Below are 26,305 nucleotides of genomic sequence, written 5' to 3' on the forward strand. Positions count from 1 at the left end.
CTGCCTCCATGAGTCTGAAAAAGAGCCCTACAATCTTGAGGGACAAAATGAATGCGTGTTATTAACCGATTCTATCATAAGTGCCATAGGTAACGGTCCACTGACAAATTCTATGAGCATCCCTTGCACAAAATGTATGCGAAAACCAACAGAGAAAATGAGCTGTTTCTTTCACAGCAGATGAAGACAATTCCACCACGTGGCCAAGGGCGATGTTCCACTCATAAGTTCATCCTCGGTTTCTCACAAATTGACATTTGAAGCACATCACAGTAGACGTCATTCCAGCCCCAGTTTCCATGGCGAGAATTCAGCGTGACACAGTGCTCTTTATGATTGTTGGGTTCACCAGGATGCCAGAATCTGAAAGGGATAAAAAGGATGAGGGGATTTTTTAAACAGCACTTTTAAAGGGCTAGAATTGTTTGCACACTATGGAATCCAGTTCTCATGCTGTTTCCTTTTGTAAAAGCCCTCAGGGTTAAGCAGCTACTTCTCCATCCGATCTCTGACTTCTCCCTTACAATCTATGCCTGGGATTCTGCCACCGTAACCAACTCAGGACCCATTAAACATCCTCCCACAAGCTACCTCAAAGGTTCCATCTACTTGTTCATCTTTTTCTCATGTTTGTTTCTTGTAGTTGAATTCTGAAGAACTAGTTAACATCTCTGGGTCTGATAGTTACCCACAGTCATCAGGGGTAAGTAATGCATTGTTCCCGATGCTCAGTTTTCCCACCTAAAAATAGAGACTAGAATAACATCAATATATTTTGCACAGTTGACATGAAGATCAAAGTTCGTAATGTACACTAAAGTACTTAGACATTTATAACAACCTGCATAAACATGGGTTATTATAAGTGTCAGAATCTAGCATTCCTGACTTATGAAAGCGATTGGATCTTATCAATGTATTATAATCTTAATTAAGGTAATTAACGTATTTACTAGAGGTGTAAATATGTCTAAAATCTTTGGTACCAAATGGAATTTTTAAAAATGTGTTATCGGCTTTTTGTTTGCTTCTTTCTTGATTAAATAGCTGGTATCCGGGACACCCTCAAGTTCAGTACAGAAAAATGAAAAGAAAAAAAACTTAGTAATACGGTTCAATCTTCAGGATTCCTTGGTCTAATTCTGTACTCACGTGGCACTTTTGTTGTATGGCGACTGATCAACCCATTGCCACTGGTGATTCTTCTCTGGGTCTGACAGCCCCACATAGTAAGCAGATGCTTTATCCAGCTTCTGGATGATGAATTGCTGAAGGAATTAAAGCAAGGAGCTACATCATTTACAGTTACTTAGGTTTTACTGAATCGTGTGTGACCATAAAAAAGAAGAAAATGATAGGAGCCACGAGGAACACGGAGCCCTTGCCCAGGAACGTAGGTCCTTCCTTGACAGGTCGGCATCAAAAAGAGCACTTGTGGACAGGGTGTGCAGTACAAAAGAAGCAAGTTCTATCTGTGACCGTAATGAACTCTTATTCCCTATGCCTCTGCCAGACAAGAGGGTTCTTCAAGGTTGTGCATGTCAGTGGGAGTTCTACCTCTCCTAAGACTTTCTCCTTGTGTAGGAAGTTCAAGGAACCCTGGTGGTGCCGTGGTTAAAGCACTTGCCTATTAACTGAAAGGTCAGTCATTTGGAACCACTAGTTGTTCTTGGGAGAAAGACATGGCAGTAAACCTCTGTACAGATCACAATATTGAAACCCTATGAAGCAGTTCTACTCTGTCCCATGGGGTCACTATGAGTCAGAATCAACTTGATGCCAATAGAGTTTAGACGAGAGTTCAATTAGTGTATCTTTTTTTTTTAAACTGCATAAAAATGTCCTGGTGCTTTTTATTTTAGTTAGTAGGCAGACACATGTTAGCCGATACATTTTCTTTCCCGTATCATGCTAAGAATTCTTGTGTGATTCTTTTATTACTTAATATATAAAAATGGGTCAAAAAAGCAATGTTTCATCTATAAAAATTTATTCTCTACCTTTATTCATGCCCAAGGGAGGAAAAAAATTCTCATATGGAAAAACTGGTTAAAATTGCTGGTCATGCTTTATACATTTGAGAGTTATAACTTGTGAGGAAGCTTGCTTAGCAAGAACAAGATCCATGATTTGCTTTTCAATCACCATTCCCTGTCTTCAGTGGAAGCCATTCATAACCTAGTGGGTGGAAAACACATGGTGATTCTATTATCACATTTCTATCTTCCCTATTTTATGCTTTTTCATTTTCCACTAAAAGTCCTGTGAAGAAAGATGATTATAAGAGGTGCTGTCCTATACATGTCCCAACATAAGAGGGGGTACCCCCAAAAAGCCCAAATTCCCTCCCCACTAGCTTTGTATTTAAAATTTTTTACAAAATAACCTTATAACTTTCAAAGTACTCTCTATTACACTTAATACACTTGTCAAATCTGCAATTCCATTCTTGAAAACATTTTAAAATTCATCTGTTTGAATGGGTGATAGCACCTCCCTCATTTTTTTTGCTTCACCTCTTCTATCTCATCAAAATGCTGACCTTTCATATCCCTCCTCATTTGTGGAAACAAAAAGAAGTTGCACAGAGCAAGGTCAAGTGAGTAAGGTGCATGGAGCAAGAGAGGCATGCTGCTCTTTGCCAAAAACCGGCCCAGTGAGATGGCTGCATGAGCTGGTGCATTGTCATGGTGGCAAAACCAGTCCCCTGCCTGCCACAAATCAGGCCTTTTTTGTTGCACACTCTTACACAATCTTTTCAGGCCTCTAAATAGAAAGCTCGATTTACAGTCTGACCTAGTGGAAGAAACTCCAAATGTACTATGAATCAACATTTTCATCCATTCTGGAAATTGACAGACAGCTACAACAAGGTTTATCATCAATCTACATTTCACCTTTTTTGAAAGAAGACCACTCATGTACTAGAGTTTTCCTATAGCACTGTCCTTGGAAGCTGTGTTCAACATCACAACAGTTTCTGTGGCATTTTTCCCAAGGAGGAAACGAAATTTCACAGCTGCATGTTATCCTCTTAAATCAGGCATCACAAAAAAACGAGGTTCGAGCAAATCTGCATTTACTAAAAAATTCACTGTGACCCTAGAGAACCTTTCTAGGCAATGCCACCGGGTACACTAATTCAGAGCAAGTTGCTTGATGTTTGCCAAGCAGGGGAAAAAATGCATACTTCTCCCTCCAGATTCCTTCACCCTCAAACCTAAACAGAGGTCTGAGTGGCTTAAAGAAAAAAAGGAGGAAAGTGACACTGAAGTGGACTTGGAGTCTTGGGACAAACAAGTTCACTTCAAATAATAACACACACACAAAAAAAATGCATATTTCTAAATCGCTGCTCTGCCCAGCACAATACCGGGTGGGTTTTAGGTACCCCATCATATATAGTTAATTTTTGCAGACTCAGTTTTCATTTGAAAAATATCTAGGATAATTTATCTTCATATCCTTATTTTCTTGATTATGGGTCCTTGCAATTTGTTTATTTATTTTCTTTGCTATTCCTCACAGGTTTCTTCTTTGTGAAGTAGGTTTTTATATGAAAAGATATTATTTCTAAACATTTTCATATACATCTCACTGACTGTCATTGAATCAATGCTAATGCATAACGACCCCCTGTGGGTTTCTGAAACTGTAACTGTTCATGGGAGTAGAAATTTATTCTTCCTTCTGAGGAACTGCTTGTGGTTTTGAACTCCTGACCCTGTGGATCGCAGCCCTACATGTACCCCTACACCATCAGGGCTCCATATTCTATAAATAGCTGTTATCAATGTTATGTGTTGACTATAATAGGACTTCTACTTGTGACACTGGCAGACTAAGTCATTTGTATCAAACGTCCTGTTATCAAAGTGGACTAAATAAGCTGGGTGTACTAAGAAGGATCTTCCTGTCTTAAAGGGCTCAAAAAATAATGATGCTATCAGGTCAAGATGCAGAAGAACCCAGAAATTCATGGTGAGAAGACTGGAACGCTTCAGCATTTTTGTTCAGGAAGTTTTTGCTAGTCAAGAAAAGGAACTTGATCGATGGAACATCACTTTCACCAACTTTGTAAGGGTAGGAGATAAAAGTTCTAATCTAGCACTCAGAAAATGGTAAATATGCCTAGGAAGTAAAGCAGACATCATATAGATTGGGGTCTATCTTGAAATCATCTGAACAATATAGAAATTTCAACAACAAAAAAGAAATTTCAAGTCTAAAATTTCTTCATTGTAATGTACGATTTCTTCTAAGCCCCTAATTATTTCTATAAATTATTCAATTAAAAAATCAGCACGGAGGTAAAAACAATTGTGCACTTAAAGCCTAGGGAACCAGTAGAGAGATGCACACAGGGATTCCAGATCTTTCATTATCTAGGACAGATTGAAACAATTATGCTGATTCTGTTCAAGGAAATAAAAGACAAACCAGCAGAAATTAGACATTATAAAATATGACACAGTATATTTGAAGAAGAAATCAAGAGCTAGAATGATCGATGTTTAAAATTTAAAAAGTAGCATTTGTTCAAAGGCAAAAGTTCAGAGGGTTGGAAAAGAAGGAGGAATAAAAGCAGGAAGTACAAGGAGGAAGTGGGATCGGTGAGGGTACAATGGATGAGTTGAGGGAAAATGTTTAGCAATGGTTCAATGTACAATTGATGATCTGTTCTATAAACCTTCACATAAATTACAACAAAAGTTAAAAGTGAGAGAGTGAGAGCAGATTAGGCACTGAGAGAAACCAACCACAGCTGTGTTGGGTGCCCCTATAGGACAGAGTAGAACTCTGCTCAAGGTTACAGAAGACTGTACATCTTTTTCTTATCAAAACTGTGTATAAATGTATGTACACTAGGCAATATTTAAAACATACAGTTCAATGATCTCTGACAATTTTATACATCTGTGAAACTGCATTCATCAAAAATCTTTACAGGGACAGACTTCGTCTTTCCTCCGCAAACTGGTCTGTGGGTTTGAACCCCTGACTTTGGTTAGCAACCCAGTGCTTAACACACTAGGCCATGGGAGTTCCTTGGCGGAGAGGGAAACGCCACATGGAGATTGCCAAGGTACAAAGCAACATCAGGGTGACAGAAGCTGAGAGACCAAGATGTTCCCCCAGAGTTGACAGATAGCACACCTCCAGTCAATGCCCTGAATTCTGACTTCAAGCCTCCTGAAGTGTTAGAATTTCTCCTGAATAGAAATTAATTTCTGTTATTTGAAGTAAAATAGAAATCAGAGGATATTTTAGAATTGGGAGATACAATAACTAACATTAGAACTGAATGAGTCGATAGCAGAATAGTTATCAATTCAGAAGATAAGATGTGTGAACTGGAGAAATAAAAAATGGAAAATATCCAAGAGAAACTAATAGAGGTAGAAAATACCATGTGAAGGACTAAGCGCTTTCATTGTCATGATATTTCTTGGATGAAAAATATATTACCATTTTCCTCCTGATTTTCTTTGCCCGGATTTGCTCTAAAATGTATTTTTTATCAAATAGCTTTTGGGTGTGCCAAATTTCAGGACAATATCCAAACAAAACAAAAATCCTTGTCCTGAGAAGAGAAGCAAGACTCATGAGTAACTTGCCTGTAGGAAAGTACCACCAGGAGGGTGAAGGGAGGGTGGGGTGAAAAGGGGGAAGCGATTACAAGGATCTGCATATAACCTTCTCCCTGGGGGACAGACAACAGAAAAGTGGGTGAAGGGAGACATTGGTCAGTGCAAGATATGACAAAATAATAATTTCTAAATTATCAAGGGTTCATGAGGGAGGGGGAGCAGGGAGGGAGGGGGAAAATGAGGAGCTGATGCCAGGGGCTTAAGTGGAGAGAGAAGTTTTTGAGAATGATGAAGGCAATGAATGTACAAATGTGCTTTACATAATTGATGTATTATGGATTGTGATAAGAGTTGTATGAGCCCCTAATAAAATGATTAAAAAGGAAAGTACCTGCTCATTTTCAGTGTTGATCACCATAAGATGAGCCCCCAGCGCAGAGCAGTGCTTCCCACTAGCAGTCCAAGTTTTCAACTCAGTAGAAACAAAGTAGCAGCTGGACTGAAACAGACTCCAGAAGTTTGGACAGCAGTACCAGTCTTCCAGGGGTGTGCAGCAACAATGACAAAGAGAAGTAAGGGTAAATGCCCCGCGTATAAAGCTATTAGTCTCACTAAGCTGTGATGAGGTTCCATTAATGATCATCAATGATGTTTCAAAGCTGAGTTCATTTCCTGGTGCATTCAATAACCCTTAGGTCATTTCCATCTAAATTAGTTAACAAACATTTCTTGTAAAGGGTCAGAAAAGAAACATTTTAGAATTTGTGGGCCAGACAAGCCCAGTCAACTCTGCTATTGTAGCATACAAACACATAAATGAATGAACATGGCTGTGTTCCAATAAAACTTTATTTACAAAACAGGCACCAGACTGGATACGGCCCACAAGTGTCAGTTTTGCAACTCCTACTTTAAAGCCACAGAAATTATTTTTCACGTCAATACTTTTAACTTTGCATTGTTGTGATTCATTGGGAACACATATCTCCTAATGAAAATAATCTTGATGATTTTCTATTTATTAGTTATAGTCTCTTATTAATTCCATATATCCATATTCTTTAGAGTTTAGCACCGCATCACAAGAATAGCTTTAGAAGATAACAGACATGACTGAAAACCTTTTTGGGAGAGTTCTAGAGCTCTGAGGGTTATTTTATTTTTATAGACATATACATAGATATGTTTTTCTTCTAGAATTTTGAGATGTTGAGATGACAAAAGTTTTGCAAAGTAGGTGCTGAAAAATATTAGTTTTCTCCTTTAAAATGCCAATTTTGTCATTGGCTTTTGTTTGTTTCTCCAAAGCCACTGTATTAGAAATAATACAGATATCATATTGTTCCATATTGTCACTGTTTTTGCATAGGTTACATACATTCTTTCTAACAAATTAATGAATATGTAGACCATGTAAAATTATAAGCAACACAGATTTTGGAATGACTTGGCATGTGTTATGTTGATTCCATCAAAAGTGTATTGAGAGTTCACAAACAATCCAAATTAGGGATACAACTGATCTTACACAGTGAAATCTATTGTTCCAACATAGTGGAGTGACAGGCATATTTATGCCAGGCATAAAAGTTCAACATTCTGATTGGAAATTGCAAGATCAAAGAATCAGAAGACAGGACAACTCAAAGCAAGTGATTGGTTGGAAACACAATTGTGAACTACTTGGATTAGTTAGTTAAAGACAGGACTAAGAGACACAGAGTGCTCACAAGATAATTATCTTAAAACATTTCTTGAGGACTGCTGGGAGAATTTCTGATAAAAGTGTTCTATTAAAACCTTCCCTTAGGAACATTATTTCAGAGTTTTCATTTAAGGACAGCAAAGAAATGTTTTCTTTGTTATGCCTATCTAGGGGCTTGACAGTTATAGAGGAAATCTTTTGGTAGATACTTAATTCTGCCCCAGAATTTGAACACTGCAAGAGAAATAAGCAAAAGCTTAAAGGATGTCAGGACGCAGACATGGGTTGATCATTCTGATATGGTTCAGTGACTCGATCTGGAATGCTCATGATTCATAGTCCTTATTGGAAGACAGAGTATTAGGCAGAAGCATTTTATACCCAACAAATGTGTCCTTTAGAGTTCTTTTAATGAAATATTTCACTAAATTTTTGTTTGTTTTTGTCTTTGGAGCTGCACTACAATTAATGATTGACACATCTGATTTAGGATTTTACAACTTACTTTCTGAATGTTTGGAAACAGATTGCGGTAACAATTGCATGATTCTAGGTGACATGATTAAAATATGGACTGATATGATGTATGTATTTAATCCTAACTAATTTTTTAAAAAGAAAGAGGGCTCAAGTAGAAGGCAAATGCTTTGAGAATGATGATGGCAACAAATGTACATATGTTCTTGAAACAATGGATGTATGTATGGATTGTGATAAGAATTGTACGAGCCCCCAATAAAATGATTTTAAAAAGAAAAAAGAGATGCAAAGCCTGGTCTAGTATTAAATCTCTCTCTCTCTCCCTCCACGTGGAGCATCTGGAGGGGCTGAGGTGAGCATGCTACCATGAAAAAGAAAAAGAAAAGGAAATTAGCTTTCTTAATACTCCCAAACTAGTTTGGTGACATTTGATCAAACTATCTGAAGAGATACTACTTTAAAAAAAAGATTGGTCCAATGGTAGTGGGTTCTCAGAACTTATTGACGTTAGTGTCACTAAAGTTGGTATACAAACCCCTCCACTGCTGAATTTGACTGGCTTAAAAAAAAACAAACTTTAAAACACTACTTTTAAAAAATACAGTAGGAAGAATGTGTTTTTTAAGAATATTTATGTAATATTTCTATCAAGAATGACTTGCCATCGTTTAAAGAGTTATTAATTATAAACTATTACTTTCATCATGATGATCTCTGTTGCTGCATAAATTAATTCCATATTCTTGCTATATGCTCATGTGCTCTCTAAATGTGATAGTTCTCTCTAAACCTTGCAGTTTGGCTAATTCCAGTAAGAGTAGAGTGAATTTTTTCATTCCTAATAAAGCAAAAGTCTGACATCCGGTGCGTCTATATTCCTAACGAGGAATAGGGTACAGCTTTTCTTCTTTGGTCTTCTATAAAAGTGTGTGAGCTGCTCTTATTCCTGGACATGGCTGAGTGAACTCTCCCGTATGAGACGGCCAGGCTATATTTGGAGCATCGTGCTGTCCTCCCTTGTTTCACAATCCCATTTACCTTAAGTACAGCTGATCATTTTATTCAGATCTGAATCTTGTATGTGTTTATCTTTCAATTAACCCAGGACCATATGAGAAGAGCATTACTATTTTCTGTAAAGCATAGTGATGGACTGGATGAGGGGAGAGGATGGAAGTAAAGAAGAACTGTTCAGGATGATCTCGGAATTTCAGCTTGAGCAGTTGAGGAAAGGCGCCTAGGCTAGAAAAGCCTGGACAAGGGACAGTTCTGAGGGTAAAGCCAAATGGCTGGTTTGTGACGTTAATTGAGTTGTTTATTTAAAGCAACCATGTAAATAGTTTACAAAAGCTATCGGTTCAAACAGCCTGGAGTCCCAAAGTTTCAGTGCCGAAAATACACAATAGCAGACTAGCAGTCTGGTAACTAGGACAGGGAGTCACATTACTCACTGTGTACCTTGCAGCTGCTTCCTTTTGTGGACGCAATGTGCACAGGAACTATGGTTCTGGCGCTCTTGTCGTTCAGACAGCCTCTGGATCATTTTGTAATTATTATGAACCACTAGAAAAGAGGAAGACGGATTCATTTTCATTATTCTTAGTGATCTATCCTGGGTGACAGAGCATTCTTTTCTAAGAAGCTCTAGTCCAGCTGTCTTTCTCTCCCACCCCACTTTAACCCAATCCATGTCATGCTTTTACATGTGGAAAAGCAAAACCAACCTCACTGCCATCGAGTCATTTCGGACTCAAAGTAACTCTATAGGACAGGGAAAGCTTTGTAAAAATTAAATATAGATATAGCCACATATATGTGGTTCATCCTGCCTTCTTGCTTTCATTTTATCTTATTTTTTTATAAATTCAGATATGTATCTTTCACTACTCATACCAGAAGGTAGAGTATATTCCAGAGAAGGAGCTCATATTCACACTGTGCTCAGCACCTAGAAAAGCACATGATGATTGGAAATTTAAACCCATTTCTAAAGAAGAAAGCAAAGCGCATGGTGCGTATCCAATAAGTGTTTTGTAACTCAGTTCCTAATAGCTTCTTCTTAACTCGACTAATCCTAAAAGATCACGGATCTTTTGATATTTCTGAAATTCTCTGACTCCTGGTAACTGCGACTAAATACACAGGGTATTAGCGTTCTCTGGACTGTAGTGAAGCAAAATTACTTACTATGGTTCTTCTATCCACAGCTCGGTAAATCCCACCAAATGATGGGGTGGAACTATTGAAATGGTTTATGTAATACTAACAGAAGGAATCGGTCAGTTTTATTTCCCATTCCACAGACTATAACAATGAACCATCTCAGAAGCAGGACAGTGAAATCCCAAAGCTATCACGGTAGAAAAGTCATGAGACGATGGCACAAGGACTATGGGACAGAGCAAAGGAGGCTCTCTGAGACCAGAGGCTGAGATAGAGGCTATGAGACAAAACTGTGTATATTCCCAATGAAGAAAATACCTTTTCAAAAAATCTTTTTTAAATGTGTCCAAGAAAAGGAAGAAAGACACCATGGCATTTCAACCAAAAACTTACCCCAACAGCTCATAAAGAAACAGGCACTAAGGACTGAGAGGCAAACCGCAGCAGTACACCAGACCTTCAGTTCGTACCACCAGACTGCTTCCTCTATCAGATCTGTAAGACAAATGCATACAGTTGCCACCCCTACAGATGGGACCCATAGAAAATGCTTATACAAGTCCTCTGTGGAGTGTTGAGAGGCAAGGATGTCACTTTGGAGTGTTGAGGAGCAAGAATGTCACTTTGGAGGGTTGAGAGGCAAGGATGTCATTCAGGGTGCTCCTGATCCAAGTCACGGTGTTTCAGTGGCCTCCATGGCCATGCGAACATTAGGACTTGAATAAGGAAGATTTAAGAAAATCCATACATTTGAATTATATTGTTGGTGAATAATATTAAAAGTACGATGGCCTGCCAGAAGAATAAACAAACCCTTACGTCATGGAAGAAGTACAGCCAGAATGCTCCTTGAAAGCAAGTATGGCAAGGATTCCTCTCACGTATTTTAGACATGTTGTCAAGAGACAGTCCCTGAGGAAGGACATCATGCTTGGTCAAGTTGAGGGGCAGCGAAAAAGACAAAGACCTGCCATGAGCTGGACTGACACCGAGCCTACAGTATGGGCTCAGGCATGGGGACAATTGTGAGGATGGCGCAGAACAGAGCAGTGTTTCGTTCTGTTGAGCACAGGCTCTGATGAGTCGGGACCATTTTGACGGCACCTAACAACAAGGAGTTGAGGACTGTGTGCAGGTTAAGCTGTGAGCAAACTGCAAAAAAAAGAAAAGAAAAATTCTGTGGCAAGAAGAGGCCACAGAAATTCCCTCTGAACAGATGACCAGCTAATAACCTGCAGCCCATGACAAATTTAGACAAAACTCATCCAGAGTAAACTGTACTTTCCATTTGCCTCCTTTTTCTCCTTCAATCTCATCCCTTCCCAGTGATTCGCTCTTTCTCTAATATCGTTTTTGCTTTAATTTCTCACTTTTCTAGATGGTCAGTGGTTATTATTTCAATGACGTCAAGGATGAATTATTTAGTTTTTCCTTTCTTCATCGTTCCCTGATCCTTGATCCCACACTGATTTCAGGGCTGAGATTGTTATGATCTCTCTATTCTCACGCTAAGGCTGCCCGCTCCTCCCAAAGCCATTCAGTCGCCTCGGTGTCTGTTTCCTCCTCTCATGGCACTCCCACCACCTTCTCTACAACCAAGAAGATGAACAGGGCTCACCTCGACCTTGGGGTTGTCCTCGCATCATTGTGTTTGCACACACCCTGTTGGCTTCCTGTGACCAAGAGGTCCCAGCACTGCTGTGTCACTCTCTCTGAAGATGTGAGTTTGGGAGGCTGGCTTCATCCGAAGAGACCAGGTTGATTGAGTCTCTTGAACTGGCTCTGACAAAGCTAAGGGGCGGGTCCCCGAAAACTGCTGTGGGCTCATGCTTATGGTATGAAATACTTATTATCTTCAGAAAAAAAGGAATATGAAAAGTAAACTGAAACTCGGTGGGAGCAGTTCTGATTTACTTAGTTTCTTTTCCCTCTCTTTTATTGTGGTGAAAATATACACACTGAAACACCTCCCAACCCAACTTCCACATTTTCAAAGCAAAGTTACTAATCACATTGTTCAGGTTGTAGTAGTATTATGACTATTATTTTCCAGAATAATTCATCTCCATGATCATAAATACAATATGCTACCCTACCTCGCATCTGTGGTAATCATTAATAATCTTTGGCTTCTATACCTTTGCTTTGTTGTATAAGTGAGATCATGCAGTATTTGTCCTTTGATAGTTGATTCACTTCACTGTGCATGTTTTAAAGGCTCATCCTTAAAAAAATAAAATAAATAAAACAAAAAAATTAAAATTAAAAAAAGGCTCATCCTTGTTGCAATATGCATCAGGATTTCATTTCTTTGTGACTAAGTAATATTCCCTTGCATGTAAATGCCACCTTTTATTTATCCATTCGTCTGTGGAAACACTTCAGCTTTCCAATGATGTGGCTATTGTGAAAAGTGCTGCAGGAGCATCCAGGTACACATTTCCTTTTATGTTTCTGCCTTCCCTTCTGCCTGTAGGATTGCTGGGCCTTTTGGTCCCTCTATGTTTGATATCTTGAAGAACGACTAAACTGTTTTACACAGTCGCCACAACCTCCTCCAATGTTGGTTATTGTGTTAGTCTAGGTACATTAGAGAAACAAATCCATGGAAACTCATTTGTGTAATAGAGAGTTTTATATAAAGGTTAAGTGCGCATCAAGAAAAACATCCCAACCCAATGCTGCCCAAATCCAACATTAGCCCATATGTCTGACACCAATTCACAAAGTCCTCCTCCATCTCACAAAACAGATGCAATGATGCCGACTGCAGGAGGAAAGCCAAATCAGTGAGTGTGTAAGCATCTCATAACTGGCAGGGGTCTCCACACAGCTGCTCCAGCACCCAGGGCTGCATTGGGGTAGGTCCATGCGGCTTCTCCTCAGGGATGTCTTGCAGGAAGTGAGCCTTGCTGGATGAAGCAGGGAACTGGCTAAGGCAGCTGCACCGTGGTCCAACCATCACAGAGCAAGAGACCCGAGAACTAGAAAGGCAAGGCTCACTGAGCCATTAATCTCTCTGCTTTTCAATTAACCCCACATGAGTTTATCGGCCAGGTTGGCACAATAAACTAACTACATCAGTTACTTTCTGCCTTTTTTGTTTGTTTGTTTTCACTTCAAACATTATTTTCCTTTCTAGTCTGGTGAGGCATTAGGGGATAAAAAATCCTGCTTTCATGGAACTTACAATCCAGCAATCTCAAGAATGACAAAAGAAAAAAATATTTTGTTTTCCTTTGCTGCTTCTTACCCATTTGCAAGGTGATTGAATCTCTAGGTCTGTTTCTGGTGAGAAGTCGGCTTCCATCGTTAATAGGAAGAGTCATCTACCTTCATACGTTAAAGGAAACAGGGAAAGTAAGTCATCTTTAGATCTAGTATTTTTCGCAAGAAAGGAGAGATTCTGATCTATTTTCAATCTCTTGAAATTTCATTTCTCCGTCCTCACATAAAGGCGGCATCTATGTAGGCATCTTATTGAACTACACAATCTATCACCAACTTACCCATAGTCATTTATTCTGAGAATGTCCAAATCCAAGTCCACCTGATTTGGTTGGAGGAAGGCGGGTAGGAACCTACAGTAGATGTTATGCAGGTTTTCATCTGCTGCTTCTGTTCTGGCATCCAGGCGGCTGAAAAACCAAGCCTTTATTTCTCCACGGATTCCAGGGTCAAACAGCCACCCAAATCGAAAAAGCACTTTGTGGGTTTTTTTGGTTGTTGTTGTTATTGTTGTTTTTATCATGCCATTTTGATGGACTGAGTCATAGTGAACTCTCATAAGAACCCTGGTATATAGTGGATTGAGCATTGGGCTGCTAACCACAAGATTTGTGGTTCAAACCAATGCAATCTTATATACAGGGAGTCCCTCAGTTAGGAACATCTGACTTATGTACACCTCCTACTTGCCTTTTATTTATTTAAGGAAAGACAAAATTTTATTAGGCATATTAGGTACAAAGTTGGGCAAGGGCTGACATGCCATCAAAGCTTTATCTGATCAAGGCTCTCCTACTTGCCCTTTAGTGTTAAAGAAATGTGCCCTCACTTTGAACGAGGGATTCCCATCCTGTATGTGCGAGGTCCTGCAAGGTGACTTGACTCAGATACAGGCCAATCCTTAGCAAAGAGACAGATTTATTTAGCGCCTGGGGCCCTGTAGGCTGAGACAGTGGCCATATATACTGTACAGAAATGAGGAATGGGTTTGGCTCCTCTGGGGTGGAAAATCCAGGCTTAGGTTTCTTGATTGATAGGCATCATAAAAGCTCCAGGTAGTCATTTTCAGAAGTCATCGTCTGTGGTTCCCTGATTCCTTTGAGGCAGTCACTGCCCTTGCATCCCTGGTTTCTGATAAAGGTGCCTTCTTCCCCTTTTGTGCAGAACTTTTTACTGGCCTTGGGGAAGAACTTTACAGGGTTGGCTCGGGAGGCAAACATGGAGGAGCTCTGGTTCTTAGCAGATTCGATCACGCCTTACAATTTCAAAGGAATTCTTCATCACAATCATCTTCACTTGCGACACATGCACTTCTTAAAGGACTAAAGAGGCTTCAAACCTTCCCTTACACTAAAGTGAGACAAGGGCCTGCCATGGAGTCCCACGCCACCTCACAGGGCAGAGTAGTACTTCTCTCTAGGGTTGCAGAGACTATAAATCTTAACATACGCGGACAGGCATATCTTTTCCCGGCAAAGTTGCTGTTGAGTTTGAGCCTTGTGTTTAGCAACCCAACACATATGTAACCCACTACACTACCTGGAGGATTATTTAGTAAGGCTAAAAACACACCGAGGAGCAGATCTTTTGTGTAACCCGAGGACTATCTGTACTTAGGAAACAGATGTCTATATCTATTTTTATATTGTTTAAATAGCCTTCTGTTTCACGTCCTATTTGATACTTCTTTGCCTCTTGCTGCTGCTCTTACCAGCAGAGATGGTGTTGTCTTTGAGAATGTGATGTACTTCCCAGAAATGCTTTCTAAAGAAAATTCAACAGAGTAGTAATGCAAGATAGTGGGATGCATGAGATTATCCAATCATGGTTTGGGTATGATTCTCCCCGACCCACCCCCATCCCAGACTTTATAACTTAAGGACTCCCAAAGGGCTGGGAGTCCTTTAGATGCCATTATAGCCATGAGTTGGTGATTTCCCTCATCTGCTGCCTGTGAATCAAAGCATAAGCTGTCCTACCGTAGCTTTTTATTTGTAAGAAGGTCACATTAAAAGAGTAATAGTATAGTACAGTACATACATAAACAAGTGTTTATTATAAATATCAAGAATATATATATATTATAAATTATATATGTACTGTTTTAGGGGACAAATGAGATCTCAAGTTCAAATAAAATGTATAGAGAGCCATTTACTAAGTCTTAAAAAGACCAAAAGAAGACAAATCATCCAGATGAGGATGATAATAACCCAAGACTATAATGGTATCTAAATGATAAAGTCTGGGGTGGAGGTGGGAGGGGGTTGAGGGTTGAGAATCAACCCTAAATCACGAGTGGCCACAGATCAATCCATCACAGTCACAGGCAGGATTACAGAAGCAGGAAAGGAGCCATGCGTGGGATATGTACATTGTTATCGATGAGAAAAGTTGACAGGGCAGAATTGGTTGGTGCCTGGGTCTACAACTCCTTGGTCAAGGTATGATTCAAACCATTTGACCATACCCCCCAGATTACCACTAAGAACACACCCCGGCAAGCTCCTGAGGGCAAGGTTAACACTCCCTGGGCAGGCCAGGGGAGTAGCAGCAAATTGCTTTCAAAGGCACTCAAGCCTTTTAAATTGTCAGGGAACAGATAGATACTCAATGGAGGTTTGATTTATGTACTCGAAATGTATTTGAGGCTCCCTCTGGAAACTGTAGCCTTCCAAAAACAAGTGCTTAGAACTTAAACTCTAATACAGCACACATATGTTTTATACAATTGATGTATGTATCTGCATGGATTGTGAAAAGCATTGTATGAGCCCCTAATAAAATGTTTTAAAAATATATATACAGCACACATATTCCACCTGGAATTTCATACCTGCATTTCCTTTTGGGGTGGTTACAAAATATGTCAGCTTGCAAAGGGGTGGAGTCTAGCCTGTTCATCAGTTTACAGCTTGATGACCTCATTTGGAGGCTCAAAGGAGATAAATGGCTCTCTGGAGGGCAGACACACACTCTCTGCTTCCTCTTTCTGCTGACAAGCCACATGGAGCTACAGTGATGCAGAGACCCATGCCAACATTGAGATGCTTCCATCACCACTGGATCCCCAAGAGTTTCCAGCCACTGGCCTGTGATCTTCCTGCATTCAGTGTAATTGCATGGCTGTGTAAGTCTAAAGAGGAATTTATGGATTAGTTTTGACATGTGGGGTAATGTCGGATTTATGGACTTGATCTGGACAAATCTTTCTTATACACATATGAGTCTCCCTGAATTTTTTTCTCTAGTCTACCTGGACTAACACACCTTCCTTAGAGTAGCATCTGATTCCTAGGGGGAATTTTTAAAAATCATTTTATTGGGGACGTGTATAATTCTTATCACATTCCATCCATCCATCCATTGTGTCAAGCACATTTATACATTTGTTGCCATCATCATTCTCAAAGCAGTTGCTTTCTACTTGAACCCTTGGTATCAGTGCCTCATTTTCCCCCTCCCTCATGAACCCTTCATAATTCATAAATGTTTATTATTTTGTATATCTTACACTGTCCAACGTCTCCCTTCACCCACTTTCTGTTGTCCTTCTCCTAGGGAGAAGGTTATATGTAAATTCTTGTAATCAGTTCCCCCTTTCTACCCCACCTTCCCTCCACCCTCCAAGTATCGCCACTCTCACCACTGGTCCTGTAGGAGTCATCTGTCCTGGATTCCCTGTGTTTCCAGTTCCTATCTGTACCTATGTACATCCTCTGGTCTATCCAGATTTGTAAGGTAGAATTGGGATCATGATAGTGGGGGGAGGAAACATTTAAGAACTAGCTGAGAGTTGTATGTTTCATCATTGCAACCCTGTACCCCGACTGGCTTGTCTCCTCCCCGCAACCCTTCAGTAAGGGGATGTCCAGTTGCCTACAGATGAACTTTGGATCTCCACTCTGCACTCACCCTCCTTTACAATGTTATGATTTTTTATTCTTTGATGCCTGATACCTGATCCCTTTGACACCTCGTGGTCACACAGGCTGGTGTGCTTCTTCCACATGGACTTTGTTGCTTCTGAACGAGATGGTATCTTTTGATACCTGGGCACCATCAGCTTTCTTCACTACATTTACTTATGCATTCATTTGTCTTCAGTGATCATAGCAGGAAGGTGGGCACCCACTGATATGATTTTTTTGTTCTTCGATGTCTGATACCTGGTCCCTTCTACACCTCGTGGTCACACAGGCTGCTGTGCTTCTTCCATGTGGGCTTTGATGCTTCTGAGTATAGATAGCTGCTTGTTTAACTGCAAGCCTTTAAGACCTAGGGGGAATCTTAAACGTTGTTCATGTATATTGATTGTTAAACCATCTTCCTATTGTCTTTAATCTCCTTTTACTCAAAATACTTTTAAAACTGGGAAGGTAGAGTGAGCAGATATTGAGAGCACTATATACTAAGCTCACTTAGGTAAAATAAATATTTTATATATAGATAGATATAGAGATGATATAGATAGATATAGAAATAGATATAGATACACACACAAAAAAAAAACAAAACACAAGTAATACTCCAAGAAGGGTTAAGGTTAAGAAGATTTGGCCTCCCAGGGTTTGCCAAGGCCTGAAGACATACCTCTATGGTTCCCAGGATGCCTCTGAAGTGTATTTGTCTATGCAAGCATCATTTGCAGATATTATAAGATTTTTAAAGGCTGGAAGAAAAGGAAACTGTCAACTAACTGTATTTTTATTCTTTCTTCTTTTGGTATTTTTCAAAATTTGTAGAATATATTTATAGAAAGAGAAATGCAGACTTTATGCCAAAAGCTTTTGCTTATATATGAATAGACTTACCTGCTGCAGCTCCTGGGGTACCTTCCAAAAAGGACTAGGCTACTTGCTCCTGATTATATTTAAGCACAATAGAAAAAGGAAGAAAGGGCTGGCCACCTCCTTCTGAAAGGTCACAACTGTGAACCTTGTCGTCCCTTTCTACCCTGAAATACACACGTCTCTGGGAGTCAGGAGGATTAGGTTCCCTGCAAAGATAAACTGAGGCCAGGCCAGAGAGAAGGAAAAGGAGACGTTTATTCCGCAATTCTGGACAAGAGTCACAGGCTCCAGCAAGGAGTCAGTGAAGCCATGCTGCCTGGGATGGAGGGGGAGCAGAGAGAGAGAGAGAGAGAAGGGAGCCCTGAACTCCCTGGAGAGCTCCAGGGCCCCCAGCAGGGGACCAAGAAGTTTTGCTTATCAGTAGTGGAGAGTCAAACAAGGAGGGAGGGGTAGGAGTTGCAACTGCAAGGGCTTTTCTCCATCCATAAAATTCCAAGGTAGGGTGGTTCCTTGATCTTTCTGCCTGATACCAAGAAGATGGCTTATTGACCTGGGGCCCTTTGAAGCTAGCCTTCTTTGGTCCTCTAAGGGCAGCCAGGCTTTTTCTAATGTCCCCAGACTGGTACCTGACCCAACATTCTAGCCTTTTTGATGACATTAGTCTGTCTAGCTACATCCTGCTCTATGTGGGCAGTGAAGGACTCAAAGCCAGAGTGCGTGGGTTCAGGTTGGGTAGGCAGAAGGCTGTAAGGGTGGAAAAGAAGCTGGTTGACAGTTAAGATGATCATGTCCCTTAGCCTCTTCTGAAATTTTTTGAAAAGATAGGGGGCTATTAATAGCAAGAAACATATAACTGCCACCTTTGTAAATCTTTTAATTTTCAAACCCAAGCCTTAGTAGCAGCCCTGCGGCCAGCAGCCCCTCATGGCCACAAAGGGGCAGCGTGGGGCGGGGATGCATGAGAATGACCACCACCTGGCACCTGCTACAAGTATGCAGCTGAAGGGCACTGGTCACAGAAGTGACTTGGGTTTGAAAATTTACCTTCTGCATGAACTGCGCATCACGGGCTGACTCTGCCTGCTCCTCATGGCTGCTAAAAACCTTGAATGCCAGATTCCCTAAATCTCAGACTGGGGTTTGAGAGCCATCTTCAGCCTTATAAAGCTTTTTTCTAAAGCCTGGGGCTGACTAGGTAAAAAAATGGGTAGCAAGGACCATAGGTCCAGCCGGAGAAGCTGGGTCCAAGTGGGTGTATTGGGTTAGAGCATCAGTTCAATGGCTTTAAAAGGTGGCTGGATTCTCGTCAGGTTTCTGGGTGATCTCCCTAAGTTTATTAAAATTAATGGCCTTCTGGGAAATGGCCTGGAGCCCAGCCAGGACACACAGAAGCATTTTATTGTGGCAGGAAGGTCCGACCCTGCCTGCTTGATTGTCAACTTGATAACCCCACCCAAGTTCTCATCTGGGAATGGTCTCGGTGCCAACAGGCATGTTGAGGTTGGTCAAGTGAACCTGGTCAGCATGCTGCTGAGCAGCAAGAAAAACACATTCCCTTTCATCTGCTGTTAAGATAAAGGAAAGATGACAAAAAGATCACGCCAGGACAAAGCAGAAGCTTGAGTTAAGTATTGAAACTCCTTAAAACAGGTGGTGGGGTCCTTAGAAGGGAGCCTAAGCACTTTCCAACCTGAGATAAGTCAGTGAGAGAAGGAGGCATGAACCGGACCAAGCCCCCTCAGCCCGGCCACTTCCTGAGAGGACAAAGGAGAGGAGGGCTTTGTGACCACATGGGCTTGCTAACCCAGGAACTCAATGAACACTCGGTCCTCTGCTGAGGCGGGTGGGTCAGGAGACGAGGTCACAGGGGACTCTAGGTAGCCAGAATAGAGAGGAAGGGGAGGAGATGTGCTCAGTTGGTCTGAAAAGGTAGACACAGGAGAGGTGGGCAGAAGCAGGAGGAGAGGAGGAATTTTCTCTAGCCAAGAGGACTTGGGAAGGGGAACAGGAAGTAGAAAGAGAGGGATGGGAGTGCAGAGAACAGAAGGCCTTGACATAGGGAAGGAACCTCGGGTCACTTTTCAGTCCTTTGGCAGAAGTTACTTAGATCAATTAAAATATTGAATTCAAAAGTTCGTTGTTTGGGCCACTTAGACCCATAATCCAAATTGTACTGGGGGCCACTCGACCCGGAAAAAAAAGATGAGGCATTTTGGACAAATGTCCAATGCCAGCCCCAGTTTAGTGAGATTGGCTAGGAGGCACCCTAGCAGTGTCCGGTGGTCAATTTTAGAATTTTGATTACCCATGGCTAATCTCCAGAGACCAATAGTCAAGGTGAAAGGACCAGCGTCCCAATCGTTTACCCTTGGCTCCAGATGGAATAAGGAGAACCGGAGGGTTGACAGAGACATCTTCACTGCCACCCTGGGTCACACGGGAAAACGGAGGGTGATCTCTGACATGGCCACGCTTTTACGGACAGAGAGGCCAGCAGGAGTCACCAGAAATAGTCACAGGTTGGGACTTACTGTCTGTGCTGCCAGACCGGAGCTCAGCTGAGGATCCCTGGGGCAAGCGGGAGAGGAGGGCTACTGAAACTGCGCTGGGCAGTTAAGAGGTGGCTCACTCCTCTCAGGTTTCCAGCAACAAATATTAGGTTCACTGCAAGGATAAACTGAGGCCGCCAGAGAGAAGGAAAAGGAGAAACTTATTCTGTGCTTCCGGGCAAGATTCAGGGGCTCCAGCAAGAAGTCAGTGAAGTTGTGCATCCTGGGAGGGAGCGGGGAGCAGAGAGGGACAAAGATGGGAACCCTGAATTCTTTGGCGAGTGCCACGGGCCCCCAGCAGAGGACCCTAGAAGTGGATCCTATTTGTGCTGGAGAGCAAGTTTTTAAGCTGGTCAGGAGGGTAAAAAAGAAGGAAGGGCTAGAAGCTGCAGGTGGGTAAACAAGGAGGGAGGGGGTAGGAGTTACAGCTGTTGGGGCTATAAGCTGTCTCCATCCATAAAATTCCAAGTTAGGGTGGTGTCTTGATTGTTCTGCCTGATACCAAGGAGATAGCTCATTGTTCTGCAGCCCTTTGAAGCTAACCTTCTTGGTCTGAAAAGGGCACACAGGCTCTTCCTAATGTCCCCCCACCAGTACCTGACCCAAAAAGAAGCAGACTAGATGGCAACTGAACAAACAGGAACACAAGGGAACTTCCTCAATCTCATGAAAAGGAATTCTGGTTGTAAAGGTGGGGATCTACAAGTTGATGCTTGGACAGACAGGGATGTAATAGGTCAGAGAAGGATAAAGGGAGTATACCCACACATAAAGATATAGGTTTAATAAAGACTACTTGCATATGTGTATTTACTTTTGCTGCAAATATATGCATGAATGCAGTAGAGCACCCAGGGGACAAGTTATGAAAACTTAGACATGAGAGCTTTGGCCTGAGCATTCCATCTGCAGAATACTATGGAGACAGTGAAAACCCAGAATAGCTTTACAGAGGCCCCACCTCTACTGAATTCCATTTGACCAGGAGGGGAATAACCTTTGCCCTGTCTCCTTGGGGGGCTTGCCTGGGTGTGTCCTTGTTGGGGATCACCCGAGGGGAAAGGGGTTGCATAGTCTTATGTCTTGCCCCATCAGTCGTGTCCTGATTGGAAGACCCTGGACCAATCTTGAAAACTCTTCTTGGTCGCCTTCCCGATCCTGCAATCCTAGCTGTAACTGTGATGTATTAATCTGTTGCCAATCATTGATTTGTAATAGTTTCCTTTGTGTCCCATTCCTTATTAGTTGCTGACTGAATACTTGGGCACCATTATGACCTTGTGCTGGTGGCCTTCTTAAGCCAGATGACATGTCCTTGTCTTGTCTTTTTCCAGCATAAGACTTAGCAAATGGTGGAGGTCTATGCTGATGGGGCTTTTCCTGTAGACCCACATTGTTGGAAACACTTCATAGAGTAACTATGGGGTTTGCTTGACTCACAGAACTATTTTTCGGATCCGTGAGAAAGAATTACAAGACAGAAATGCGCAGATAGGATGGAAGATCTAATAGGTACATGGTTTGACCCTTGGGTATTAACATAGTCTACAGAGCTGGACGTTTCTTAGGGACTGCAAGGGAGTTCAACTCATTGTTGAGAAAATCTGAAATTAAGAGGAAAGCAGAATGAATCAGATCCAAAGATGGCCCTAAAGGGAATAACAGAATTTTCAGACACGAAATGTTTACTATTTGTCCATAATGGAGGTTAATGTGATGCAACCAGAAGAATTATGACAGATCTGAGATTGCCTACTAGACAGTATCTGGACAATAGTGGATTTTAGCATGGGCTTCTTAAAAAGGGCTATCTTGAAGATGAACTTTTATAAGATTAAGAGGCATTAAATACTAAGTGATGGATGACAAATGAAAAACATGTAAAGTTCCTTAAATAAAATTTATTAACATTAAATAAAATTTATAAAATAATAACTTTTACAATGTAAAAAAAAGAAGGGAGGCAGAATCTACATAGATTCTTTTTTTTTTTTTTACACAAAGTCTGTGATGGTCCTGAAATGACTAATTCGAGGAGCACTTAGCCAAGAAATGGCTGACATTTGTCCAAAGTTAGTTGGGGGTTAAAACAGCATAACTAAAAGAAGTATGAGAGATCTGAGATTAATGGCTGCCCTCTGGACAGTACTTCACATGGACAAAAATGGAGGAGTAGCATGAGGTCCTTTAAAAAGAGCTAGGTTAAAGATGAACTTTTACAAGATTTAGAGAAACTAAAGTAACTTTGATGGACAGTGAATGAAAGACATGTAAAATTCCTTAAATAAAATGTATTAACATTAAATAAGATTTCTTACAAAATAGAAAGTAAAAAAAAAAAGAAAAGATTTAATAAATGTTCTCCTTAAATTATAGCTAAGATAGTGGGCCAGTCGCAGCTTGATTACAGGATGACCTAAATAAATAAGACTGCTGCCATCCCATCTTCCTCTTGCTCCCTGGTGATCAGACCAGCATGCTGCTGCTTTAGCTAGTTCTCTTCCTCAACCTGCGTGCTGCACTACCTGTGGGACAAACCAACCCATGAAGCATGTCGTTAGAGCTTGAAGCCCTTCAAGACCTGCTTCACCACTCTGCTGGTGTGTACATTGCTTGAGCTTGCAGCTGGTGACTCCTGCTGCTGTACTTGAGTTCCAGGTCCCATCAGGGCCTAACTCGCTAAGCTCTCAAGCTACTGGCTGTTGCTGACCCACGCTGCTGTCTGCTGCCTGTGGGCAGACTCTGCCTTCCTTGCCTGAGGGAAGACTCAATATGGGCCAGGAGGCAGACAAATTGGAATGCTCATATACAGCTGGCCAGAATGTAAAATTACACTGTTATTTGGAAAGTATCTGTCAGTGTCTCAAAAGATGAAACACGATGTGTATCAGCAGTTCTGCTCCTACGTATAGTCTTATAACCCAAGAATATTGAAGGCATACTGATGGGGACTTGAAGAGTTAACCCCTATGATTCTATGATGGGACCTATTCAGAAGAAGCATAGTTAAGAGAAGGATATAATTTGTTGGGACATAACTAAAACTCTTCCATAGCTGTGCCCGTAAGCTGAACCCCTCTCACTTATCTCACAGAGTATCCTGTGGTTGGGTCCAGGCACAAATTCTCAAGAATACTAGCTAAAGTCAAAGACTAAATTATTACCTAAATCTTCCCCAGATTTTCTTCCCCCAACTCATTAAGAGCCAGAGCCTGCATACCCAGCCTGTCTCCTCAGGATTTACAGTCCCCAGTAATGGAAGCTCTGTAATATACAATCTTGTCCAAACAAAACTGCTTTCCAGGTTGTCCCTGTCGTTCCAAGAGCTGTGTCTGTTTGACACAAGATTTGTGCCTGTACAGATATCCTGTGAGAATAAGGAGACTCAAATGTTTGTAACAGCATATCTATAACACCCTCAAAGTATAAAGCAGTCAAATGACCACCAACTGATAAGTGAATAAACAAAATATAGCATAACTGGACAATGGAATATGACTGACGAAAAAATAAATATGATGCATACTACAACATGGATAACCCTTCTACCATTAGGTTAGGCAAAAGAAGCCAGTCACAAAAGACCACATATCATAGGATTTCACTTCCGTGAAATGTCTAGAATGAGCAACTCTGAAAAGACATGACAAAGAGGAGTGGTCGCCTAGGATGGGATGGTTGCGGAAGAATGGAGACTGGCTGCTAATGGGAATAGTGTGTGTGTGTGTGTGTGTGTTGATGAAAATGTTTACCATCAATTATGGTGATAGTACAGGAGCCCTGGTGGTGTAGTGGGTTGTGCTTTGGGCTACTGATCACAAAGTCAGCAGTTCAAAGGCACCAGCTTCTCTGTGGAAGAGAGATGAGGCATTCTACTCTTAAAAAGAGTTAGAGTCTCAGAAATCCACAAAGGTAGTTCTTGCCTGTCCTGTACATTCAATATCTGTCAGAATTTCCTTGATAGCAGTGTTTGCTTTTGAACAGTGATAGGGTTACAGTTCTGTGAATATACCAGAAACCACTGAACTGTAAGCTTTAAAGGTGTGGATTGTTTGGTCGGTGAATTCTACCTTGACATAAAAATTATTCCATTACCAATTGAAACCTCAAACAGAAATAATCCCAGTGCTCTCCATGGGAATGGGACAGGCAGAACAAGAAAGGACTCTCAAAACTCAGATTTCTTGGACTCACCGACTCACCTCGCTGAAAATGAGTATACAATCATCCAGTGGATAAAAGAAAATTTATAACTATTCACACAATGAGGATCGTTGCAAAGATGGCGCTGCACAAAACCAAATAGAGCCTAGTTAATAACTTTCATATTGAAGTTAAAAATGGATCGGAGTATTCATAATGTAATACAGCAGTTCTCAACCTGTGGGTCATGCCCCCTTTGGGGGTTGAAAGGGGACTCCTTTCACAGGGGTCGCCAAAGACCATCGGAAAACACCTATGTCCGATGGTTTTAGGAACTGAGACACCACTCCTCTATCCATCTCCAGGAGGGTCTGCCCACATGCAGATACACCCACCTACAAGTACCCGGCGTGAAGACTGTCACCCACGCTACACCATGCTTCAAAACAAAATTTCATTGATTTGTCATTAGAAATAAATATTTCACAATATATAATTATAGACTGTTTTGCGATGAACCACTATGCTTTAATTATGCTCAATTTGTAACAATAAAAATATATCCCACCTATCAGATATTTACATGAAGATTCATAACAGTAGCAAAATGACAGTGTCGAAGTATCAACGAAAATAATTTAATGGTTGGGGGTCATCACAACATGAGGAACTGGATGAAAGGGTCGCGGCATTAGGAAGGTTGAGAACCGCTGATGCAATAGGACAAATAAACTTAAAATACACACAAACACGAAGCCACAAGGGCTACTTAACCAATCCGGATTAAACCGCAGCAGACACCCAAACACACTGCCACGAGTGGATTTAGACTGACCCTACATAGGGTTTCAGAGGCTGGAAATCGCGCTCCCCCTTTGCAATTAGCAGTGGAGATCTCACAGCTTTACAACCGCGCCTTAGGTCACCGCAGCAGGAGGCGCTACCTTACTACCTCCGTCCTACCTGCTTCAGTGTGCGGGTCGCGTGCTCTTGCCCCTTGCAGGCAGCAGATGGAGCCATTGAGACAAGAATGGCATCGACAGAGGGACTCAAAAGTCTGAGTTAAATTCCAACCACAGCTACCAACACCACTGCAAACCATGCTTGTGACAAAGCTAAAACGTGCAGAATAGAATTAAATAGCTACTGTAAGAGGAGAAGAAGCATCTACTGGTCAAAATGCTGTGTTTGAGTTGGGTAAGAATTAGACCGTACAATTTAATGGACAGAATTTTGTTGTTTTCTTTTAAATAAATAACTACCATTCACTCCTTTATGAACTGAATGTGATCTGACTACAGGTACCCTCTCACCCAAAACACACCCAAAACCTCAAACTCCCTGCCCTAAAGTCAACCCTGACTCAGGGCAACCCTACAGAACAGGGTAAAACTGTCTGTGTGGCTTAATGAGACTGCACCTCGTAGGGCAGAAAGCCTTTCTCCCCCAGAATGACTGGTGGTTTCTAATAGCTGACCTCACAGTTAGCAGCCCAAAGCTTAACCACTACCTCCGCGGGGCTCCTATTTAGACCCTGGAAGTCTCTTCAAACCCACGTCCTTTTCAAGTGCCTGTGATTTGTGGTTCTGAGTACTTCTCAAATCTAAAATAGAATGATAAATGAATAAATCCGTTTTGCGTATATAATTGAAA

General features: G+C 41.3%; 1 protein-coding gene and 1 non-coding gene across 2 annotated transcripts; one reads left to right on the plus strand and one right to left on the minus strand.

Moving 5' to 3' along the window:
- Window positions 1–221: 221 nt before the first annotated feature.
- Window positions 222–11,585, minus strand: LOC142451204 (C-type lectin domain family 4 member C-like). The gene is made up of 6 exons (XM_075553115.1): window positions 11,558–11,585; window positions 10,333–10,425; window positions 9,235–9,339; window positions 5,983–6,128; window positions 1,153–1,268; window positions 222–363 (listed from the first exon to the last, which is right to left on the minus strand). Exons 1-6 carry the CDS (start codon window positions 11,583–11,585, stop codon window positions 222–224), a joined length of 630 nt encoding a protein of 209 aa, XP_075409230.1.
- A 10,276-nt stretch (window positions 11,586–21,861) lies between these two features.
- Window positions 21,862–21,992, plus strand: LOC142452234 (small nucleolar RNA SNORA18). Its single transcript, XR_012785258.1, has one exon. It is a non-coding gene; the product is annotated as a small nucleolar RNA SNORA18 (small nucleolar RNA).
- The last annotated feature ends 4,313 nt before the right edge of the window (window positions 21,993–26,305 follow it).

The sequence above is a fragment of the Tenrec ecaudatus genome, chromosome 6, assembly GCF_050624435.1.
Source record: "Tenrec ecaudatus isolate mTenEca1 chromosome 6, mTenEca1.hap1, whole genome shotgun sequence".
NCBI lineage: Eukaryota > Metazoa > Chordata > Mammalia > Afrosoricida > Tenrecidae > Tenrec > Tenrec ecaudatus.

What these genes read in the sequence shown, in the direction of transcription:
- LOC142451204 (XM_075553115.1), bottom strand. Translation starts at nt 11,585, where the DNA reads ATGATGCGAGGACAACCCCAAGGTCGAG. An exon ending in AGGACAACCCCAAGGTCGAG is followed by an intron (nt 10,426 to 11,557) that starts GTGAGCCCTGTT and finishes CAGATCTGATAG; the next exon opens with AGGAAGCAGTCTGGTGGTAC. An exon ending in TTTCTTTATGAGCTGTTGGG is followed by an intron (nt 9,340 to 10,332) that starts GTAAGTTTTTGG and finishes CCTCTTTTCTAG; the next exon opens with TGGTTCATAATAATTACAAA.